The sequence below is a fragment of the Cyprinodon variegatus genome, unplaced genomic scaffold (assembly GCF_000732505.1).
Source record: "Cyprinodon variegatus isolate N-32 unplaced genomic scaffold, C_variegatus-1.0 Scaffold7, whole genome shotgun sequence".
Taxonomy (NCBI): Eukaryota; Metazoa; Chordata; class Actinopteri; order Cyprinodontiformes; family Cyprinodontidae; genus Cyprinodon; species Cyprinodon variegatus.
In genome coordinates this window covers 2,030,158-2,039,757 of record NW_015150460.1, presented here as the reverse complement: position 1 = coordinate 2,039,757, position 9,600 = coordinate 2,030,158, and the positions used below count along the sequence as shown (strand labels likewise).

General features: G+C 36.6%; 1 protein-coding gene across 1 annotated transcript in view; it reads right to left on the bottom strand.

Moving 5' to 3' along the window:
- LOC107085388 overlaps window positions 1-9,600 on the bottom strand; it is a 93,080-nt gene that overhangs the window by 47,484 nt on the left and 35,996 nt on the right. The window contains exon 9 of the mRNA XM_015375679.1: window positions 5,843-5,919. Within this exon, the coding sequence (XP_015231165.1) occupies window positions 5,843-5,919 (77 nt within the window). The remainder of the gene's footprint in view (window positions 1-5,842; window positions 5,920-9,600) is intronic.

Genomic DNA, 9,600 nt, shown 5'->3' with positions numbered 1-9,600 from the left:
GGACCATTCTCTGTAAACCCTAGAGATGGTTGTGCGTGAAAATCCCAGTAGATCAGCAGTTTCTGAAATACTCAGACCAGCCCTTCTGGCACCAACAATCATGCCACGTTCAAAGTCAAATCACCTTTCTTCCCCATACTGATGCTCGGTTTGAACTGCAGGAGATTGTCTTGACCATGTCTACATGCCTAAATGCACTGAGTTGCCGCCTTGTGATTGGCTGCTTAGAAATCAAATGTTAACGAGCAGTTGGACAGGTGTACCTAATAAAGTGGCCGGTGAGTGTAAATTTCAATAGTGAACAGAGGTAACAGGGTCTGCTCTGACTGACGTTAGCACTTCTACCTGCATATGAAAGCAGAATGATTAGACTTTGAAATTCAACTGTACTGTCATTAAAATTGTCACGAGTACAAAGCAACGAAATTCACTCTCTGCATTTAACACATCCTCTTGGGGAGCGGTGTGGGGTTTACGGTATTGCTCAGGAACCCAAAGTGGAAGCTGTGGGGTTCAAACTGAGTACTATCAGGGCTCCAGTCTGTGTGTTTGTTTTTTTTGTGTTTGTCTCCCTTCCTCCAACAGGAGGCGCCTGGTTCTGGTCCGCCTCCTCACACTCCTGCTGATGGTTACCTCGTTAACGGAGTGCTCTTAAGCTGCTGATTGCCACTACCTCGATATCAGAGTGTTTGCCAATTTTGGGTACTCTAACCAAGCTGAGTTTTTGCTGAATAAGACTGAGTTCTTGTCAACCTGAGTTTAAACTTTGTTTTTTGTCTTTGCCTCTTGGCAGGAAGTCATCCTGCAAACTGGATATTTAGGACCTTCACTCCCTAGAGGGATCAACTGAGCCTCAAACTGTGCTGGGGATTCAAACTGGAGGTTTTGATCCAGTTTTCCAGAGAGGACGTTGAGTTTACACACTGAGCAAGGGAATCATCTCCACTACGACCTGTTCAAGTACCGCAGGAAATCTGAGTGGCAGTCAGTTTCTCCGTTCACCTACAACCGACCGTGTTCTGGGTAAACCCTGTTCCGCCCTCCACCGAATCAGACTAACACAGGAATACAGCACACAGATTGGAGTCAAAGATTCTACAACTTCTCTGGAAATGTGAGTCTACAATCAGATCCTCTTCTCCAAATCCACGAATGAAATTTCCCACTGAGCCTGAACTAATCGTTGTGTCTACCCCTCACCTTCCAGTTCCGGCTGAGCAGAGTTCAGAGCAACACTGCACCGTGCTTCATCTCTTCAGTAAAACCTGTTAAACCTTTTCCCTGGTCTCTCTGAATTGGTTTCTCTGCATGTGGGTCCGAGCTTTAGATAAAACCATAACAGGTACTTGCAACCTTCTCAGAGCACAGTGCACTGCTCTAACCACCACGCCAACACTCCCCAGCTAATATGCATGCATCTATTAACCCTTTGCAAAATAAATTTTAGAATATTGTTGGTCAAAGAAGAAAAACTTCAGAGAGAGATGGGTCGCTAATGTGAAGAAGGCCTCAGGAGGTTCAGGAGTCATGGTTTTAATCATTAGCCAAACTTTAAAAACATCTTTAAAAGGAGTTAAGACGTGGATCATTTAGATATTTAAACCTAAAACAACCTTTAAATCACGCTTCTTCTGGCTGGAACTAATATTTTTATATTTTGGAGCTTGATTCATTAGTTCAGTATAATATAGTATAGTAATCTTTGGCGGGAGATAAAGATTAGGTTAGTTAGGATTGATTAGGAGCCAATTTTTCAGGATAATTTAAAACATTGCCTAGAAATTACATTAAGGGTTTTACTGCTACAATGACTAAAATCCACCTGATCGCCGGTGACCGTATTTATAGCGTTTATGTCAGGGTTCCTGTGTGTTAGTGAGTGCGAGTTAGGAATCTCCCTACAGAGAGGATCTTTGGGGAGAACCTGTGTAGCCTACACAGGTGAAGATAATGTTTCTGGGCTTGAAAGAGCAGCAGAAAGTTCACTTAGTGCTGGTTTCTGGTGTGTTGTTGAAGTCATTTACCTGCTTTCTAGTTTCTTTCTTCGTTCGAGGATTTTCCCTGACGTTTATTGGTTCTTGTTTGATTTTCAGTATTTTTGTATTTTGGATGTTTGCCTCTGTTCATCTTGTACTTTCATTAAATCATCACAAACTCATCTGTGCCTACTCCTCAAAGCCTCCACCCAACCTGACAGTTTACAACTAACAACTCAGAAAACAGGAAAACTAAAACAGTAATTTTTTTTACCAATGTAGACATATTTACATCGTTAAAATCTTAGATTCTCCACGTTTCAACTAGCAAGTTCATTTTATGGACACTGCGAAACACCAAAGCACAATTTACACAGATATAGCTGCATGGTTAACTGTCCAAAAGCCGTTTTAAAAAATCCAATCTTCAATTGTTTAATCTCCATTCATCCATAAAGGTAAATAGATTAAAAGTGTTTCAGCATATTTGTAATAAAAACATTCCATGATGAGAAAATTGCCACATAGAGAAGTTAGCGGGTCATAGTTAATGCTTAGCATTTGGTTAATAAGGCTTACTTCTTGAAGGATTAGCCTGCAATGTTTTTTTTTTTTTTTTTTTAGGATTAGCCTGCAATGTTTTTTTTTTGTTTGTTTTTTTTTACATCGTCTTCCTACCTACAAGCCAAAAGTGTCCGCATCTTCGTATGATTTGGTTTGAGTCAGGGACAGCCGATGAAGCCTCACAAGCTCTCCTTGCCTGTCAGCCAATGACGCACCGAGTAGAGCGATATTACGCCTCATAGAGTCCTGCTGTCATTGGTTAAGACCCCGCGAGCTGTTTGGCTTTGTAGCAAATTAAAAAAGTCTTCAAAAAAGTGAAACACACAGCTAAGGCTGGATAACTGTGCACAGTTCAAAGCTGTTTACTAACAACGCTCCGATATTTTTGAAGTTTGGACACTGATTATGTTTTATTACAATGCCTAAGGCCAAATAAACAAAATACAGCTCAGAAAAGGCACTGTGGCTTATTTTAGCCTGAAAAGCAGCAGTTTCACTATTTTCTATAGATGTTTATGTTATTTTAGGTTTATAGATGAAACATTTTGTTATATACACTGTTTATGAAAAAAATTGGAAAATACTTGCTTCATAAATGTTTTGTGGCCATCAAAATGCTTCAGTGTTATTCTAAGGGGGAAATAGTTGAGTAAAAGCATTTGGCACAATTTGGCTGGTTTGCAGAGGTTTGGAGATGCTGGTGACACCAAAAGTTCAACGCCCCACAGCTCTGGAACTGTTGTAGCTAAATGTCTGATATTCTCTGCATTTGTGGTGGCATGATATAGAGCAAATGTAATAAAATGAGACTCTCAAGCATGTCGTTATTACTGCTGTTCAAAAAAGACCTTATTTTCGAGAAGAAAAAAAACAACTTTGAATTGATTCAGCAAATAAAGAAAAATAGAAGGTTTTAGCTTTCAAATGATGTATCACACATGTAATTTGGGCTTACAGTTCCTCAGTTATTTGCTTTTCCATTTGGGTATGCAAAATAGGTGTGGATCACTTTAAATTAGGTGAGTGTTTAAGTTTCCCCCACTGATTAATGAGAGGATATAGAATTCAAAATCAAATTTTTTTTAAAATCAAAAACAAGGTTTTTGGATCAATTAGAATAATTTATCACCTACATCTTACAATAATTAGAATAATATGGGGCCTAAATGTACATTTTTTTTTTTTTTTACTAAATAACTGTAAATATAACAGGTGACAAAGTGAATCCTGGGACTGACACTTTTTTTTTTTTAGGAAGATCAGATCAAATCAGATCTAATAGCTGCTTTAAAACACTGATTTTCAAATCATATTTCATCCGTTTGAATCCTCTGCGTCTTAATATCTTCTATTAGTTTGGGATCTACTTATTGCTTTCATTAGCCAGATTACCACAGTACAATGCATTGAAAGCTATAGTCTTCTTTTTACATTTCCTGATCTGTATTAAAAACAAACAAAAAAAACAAATGGCTACCATGTGTAGTTGATAATAATTCAGTTCAGGTCCTAAATGTCCATCTCAAAAAACTAGAATATTGCTTAAAAGTGCAAAACATTTTGTTGGTCATTTAAGACACAGTTATTTTATAGAGATTAATTCATTAAATATTCTCATTAAATATGCTCCTTCTTGTCATTTGGATAACTATGGCTTCTAGCTCAAGAAAACAAAAAACTCAGTTTATCTGAAAATTAGAACGTCACATTAGACCAAATTAGAAAAAATGTCAGATTTCTAAAAGGTAAGGCAAGGCAAGGCAAATTTATTTGTATAGCACAATTCAGTACAAAGACAATGCAAAGTTCTTTACATGATTAAAATACAGGAAGATAAAACAGAATCAAAGCAAGTAGGAAAAAAAATATATATATAAATAAAATAGAATAAAAAATGCAGAAACAAAACAAGACAGTTGGAAGTTTTTGTTAGATTACATTTATTTATTTGATGATTTTTTTTTTATATATTTTTTTTTTATGGAGAAGAAGAGGACTTTGTTTGAGCTAATTTTCCAGTATTTGATTTCTAATTATCTTTAAAGCTGTTAGCATTTGATCAAAAATTTCTCCTTGGGCAGTTGACATATCCCCAGAACCTTGCCTTTAGTTCTACTACCATAGAACTGCAAAACCTTTCCCATTATCTACAGGTAATTTAACTCTGCCCGATATGCAATTTAACTCTGCCCAATCCTATGGTGCCAACCTGGATAAATGGGGGGATCCCACTCTAGATTACCGACGTCTCAGTAAAATTAAGTACCTGCTGGTGGCACCTACAACCTTCCTCAACACTCTTAGAGAGAGCCTCACGTCCAGGTAAGCTCATTTCCCTCCCTCCCTGTGCTTATACATTAATATCAAAGTCTGAAGCTCAACTAAATAAATAATTTAAATAAAAAAACAGAAAAAAATAATTCTGTTCGTATGTTCTCTATACCCTACTTATATATTATTTTTATGCCTCTTTTCTATAACAAAATAATATTGGTGTAATACCAGTGTTAAAGCAGACAAACAACAGTATATTGAATATGGTGTCTGAGATGACTTGTAAAAATATAATTTTTATACAGTTTTCAATTTTTTATTTTTATTTTTTTAGATGTACCAATATTTTTTCTGTCACAAATATGCTCAAATTAGCTAAAGATCATTCACTGCTATGGTTTCCTTCCAACAATACTGTTCATTCATAAATGTAAACGCCTGGTCTGTGGTTATGTTTTACATTTCCCCACAAGATTTAGTCAAAACAATGTGGAGCTTCCTGGATTTCTCTTCAATAGAAATAATCAAATACAGACATTTGATTTATGCAAAATATTTAGGGGGGGGTTACCAAACTCATTCAGGCTTTTCAGAGGCCCTCTCTCTTCTGTCATAAAGAGATTAAATTGAACCCTCGCTGAATACTTCCACCCATTCCACAGCAGGACAGTGGCTGACCCCTCCTGATCCATTCGCTGGTGCATCCTCCAATTGAAGCCCACCATCCTGACCCACCTCTCTCTGACCGGCCCAGGAGGCTGTGTTTAACGCCATGCATTGCCCCTCCTGCGACCCATGACTGATTAACCACACACCTGCTGCACTCGCGTGTCCCCTGTTATATTGGTCCACAATCAATCATGTGGCTCGTCTGCCCAGACTAACGGTTGCAAATATGCACCAGTGCACATCTGTGAGTGGGAGGATTTGCATGTTTTGATGTGATTATGTAATAAGACTTCGTACCTGTGTGTTTTTTTAAGAAGGTGCAAGATATGAACAGTGAAAGTCGAGGCCGAGCCACTCACCCATTTATTTCCCTGAAAACTGCCTGCAGAGTTGCACCTTTCAGAGCCACTGCCAGCTGTGGGAGATCTTGAATGACCTGTCCAAAACACATAGAAATCGTCATCAGGGCAGCAGAGGCAGAGGAAGTGCTTCTGTTTACAGTTGTGCTGCAGGCAACAAGGCATTCGTGGGTGTATTTTGCACATAATGGTAAAACGTGGAGCAACAGAGGAGCACCTGTCTGCAACCCAGCTGCAGATATTGTTAAAAAAGACTGATGAGAAAATAAGCTTTAAGTAAAATCAGACCCATTAAGTTGCACTGTAAATATTCATGGATGCCTGAAAAGAAAACTATGGTGACCATCACATATCCTGTAAGTGCCTTTAAGATACTAAGGTCTTTAAAGAGAAAAACAAAAAATGTTCACTAAAACGTTTTCTCAATAAAAGGTGTTGTTTACTCTAATTAGGGGGATGTTTTTTCTTGTATACATCAACATTTTTACAAAAATAAATATTCAATCTTGCTCAAAGTATTCTTCAACTAATTTTACCCCGACACAAACTCTCATGCATTTTATTTGGGACTTTTAATCCTGAATCAGAGCAAATATTTTAGAAATAATTGGAAGCAAAATGATGAATGGTTCTGAAAAGATCTGACAGAGCCTGGATGCATCTGAGAAGAATATCTGGACGTAAAATGTAGTAAAGTTTGTGGTTGATCGAAACAAAATGGGAAGAAACAGTAAAACAGTAGCAGTAATATGATTTTTTTTGTTCACTTGCTGCATATTGAGTTAGTGTTGAGCATACAAAGTAGCTACGTGGTTGGAGGAGAGACGCACAGCAGCACTCAGTGAATTTAACTGGCAGCTACTTTGATGTTTAAGTAAAGGTAAAAAAAAAAATTAGAGATGCCTCAGAAAAATCCATTTGTTAGACATACAAAGCTTTTTACACAAAAACGGCAAAAGTTTGTAAGTTTATACAAGTTAGTATTATAATGCAAGAAGCTTGAGAAAATATAGTTTAAATGTTATGTTCTTTACTATAAAAGCTTGGCTTCTCAGAGAACCATGACTCACATTTACAGGTTAAAATTAACACCTTTTCTGATTGAACAGACAGAATCAGACTGCAGAGCTTCTACATATCTTGAAATTTTGTTTCTGGCATCATTATATCAGCAAAGAGGTTCATAAATCTTTTTAAACAGAGCACAAAGAGAAGTAGGGAAAGCTGCAGATTTTAAGGTGAAACAGATTTACCTGGATATGCAACATGCAATAAAGTATATGTGCAAGTTAAAACAAGACAAACATAGCAAAAAATATCACACTGTTTTTTTCCCTTATTTTATTGGTTTAAAAGTAATTTAACAAAAAAAAAAAACATATTAAATAAGAATTATCTGTGACTGATCTGAGGGATTTCTTGTTCAGCTGAAGGGAACCTTAAAACTCCTGCTCTGTTTATCTCCTCTCTGCTGCCTTATCAGCCTTTAAACAACAGACGATGAACTAATTGAGTGATCTACACACTCTTCGCCTCTTATCCGTTGTTATGTGTGCTGTGATTGGTTTAAAGTGTCTCCTGCTATCTGGGTTGGAGTTCCCCGGTTAATGATCCACTGCAGCAGTTTGATCTTTATTAATATGACACATCCTGATATCCCCATATACCTCTCCTATGAGCGGCCGCACCTTCGAGACAGAAGCGGTTAAGAGCTTGCAGGCATGCGGCTGATTGACAGTCTGTTCTGCTGCTTGTAAAAAGAAAAAAGCCGCTCAGTGTCATAAAGGTCGCTCAGAAATCAGAGAGTCAAGTTTTTCCCCCTTAAGTCAAATAGATTTTCTCCAACAGATTTGCACACAAACACACCTGTCTGATGCCTTCCAGTCATGTCAGTGACCGTTTCTACATATGAAGGGATCTCTGTGTGTCAAAGTGAGTCAGAATAGCAGTTGCACCACCAGGCATTTTTGGGACCTGTGACGAAAACTTAAATTTGCAAAAAATGGGCTTGACATCATCTTGCTTTTCAAAGTTAAATCTTCCAGCAAACTGCTAATCCAACATTTATCATACAGTTTGCAAATCACTATTTTAAACAAGATCATAGAAAGTGTGCACAAGAGCATGTTTTACACTCTGTAAGAGTTACGATTAAGAAATGAACTATTGTTGTTAAAATTATGCAAAGATAAAAACCTAAAAACGAATAACCTAAAATATACAACTTCTCAATCAAAATGCAATGTAAAATGAATTAACGCAATCATCTCAAAAAGTGAAAGTTGTTTTTATAAAGAAGATAAAAAGATAAAAACTCAGATATGCCGTTGAACATCTGTTACTGATCTGTTGCCAATCCAGACTCACCTGGAGCCTTTAGCTTGCAAATTTATTAAACAAACAAAAACAAACAATAGCATCAAACTGCATTATTTAAATTTCTAATATCCTTGATATCATAATATATTATAATAATATAATGTTTTTTATCGTTATTTCACGAAGATCGTTTTAGATAAAAGGCGTGTTTGAGTTTGTTTCCAAAAATATTCCCTCTATAATGGTAAAAAGAACAAAAGCAGTTTTGTTCCTCTTTTCCCTAAACTACCTAAAAAGATGCTAACCGTCCTGTCATTAAAGACGTTTGCCCTTTAGTGGGACATGGAGGATTTATGTTGGGTTCCAGAGTCAGTCATCTATTGTTAAGAGTAGTAAAATGCTCAGGGAAAGCTTATTTAAATGTATGATTATCTTGCTAAATATTTATCTTAAGTGATTAAATGCTATTTAGTCTTTAGCTAACTTAGTATATTATTTTATTGTTGACATTAAGCCAACAAGTTAACACTCACTGCAGTCTGCCCACCTCTTTTAGAGCGAAACTGGCGTGAAAATAAAAAATTTCTTGTTTTTAGTATTTTCCTCTGTTTTCTCTTTTTGCTTTTATTAAAAAACATGATATTATTCTTTATAAGCAGCATGGTTATAATTGCTTTATATTTTGATGTATTTCCTAGGGCCCCTGCCCTGTTAGTAAGGGACCCTTGGAATCTTCTTTTCTTCCCTCTATATCTAGATAACTGAGCTAATTTAAATAAAAGTTTATAACCCATTTGTTTAGAATGGCCTTGGCTGTTGAAGTTAAACTGTTTACTGTGATGTTATTAGTTTAGGCTTGTGGCCCAACCTTTTTACCTGCTTTAAAAGCTTCTTTAATAATAATCAAAAAAATTTTACTTTCTTTTATTTCCCTTTAATTTTACTGTTGAATTCATGTAAAGCACTTTGAATTGTCTCAGTACTGAAATGCAAATTTATTGCCTATACAACACCCCTGAAGGGAGGCTCCTCTGCAAAGGAAAAGCTAAACATAGATATTATATTTAGGCTTCTTTAAAAAAAAAAAAAAACATTTTTTTGTGTGTATTACACTCATTTATACGGAAGAGGATTAGGGCCACTGAAAAAAAAAAAAAGTTAAGTGATTTTTAAATTTTATTTCAGTTTAACATGGGGAAAAATAGTCAGAATTCTGAATTTTTCTCAGAATTTTGGTTCTTAATGTAGATGGGCACCATGAAGGAAGAGTTGTGAGAGCACTCAGCTTCACTGACAAAGATGTGAGTTGTTCGAGGTGGCCAGTGACACATTGGTGGAAAATGACGGAATTAGGCAACTTTTTCCGTACCCGAGGGGTCCCCTCATTAATGGAGGAGCATAAGGTCATTAAAACAAGAGAGCTAGTCTCTAAAACAGAC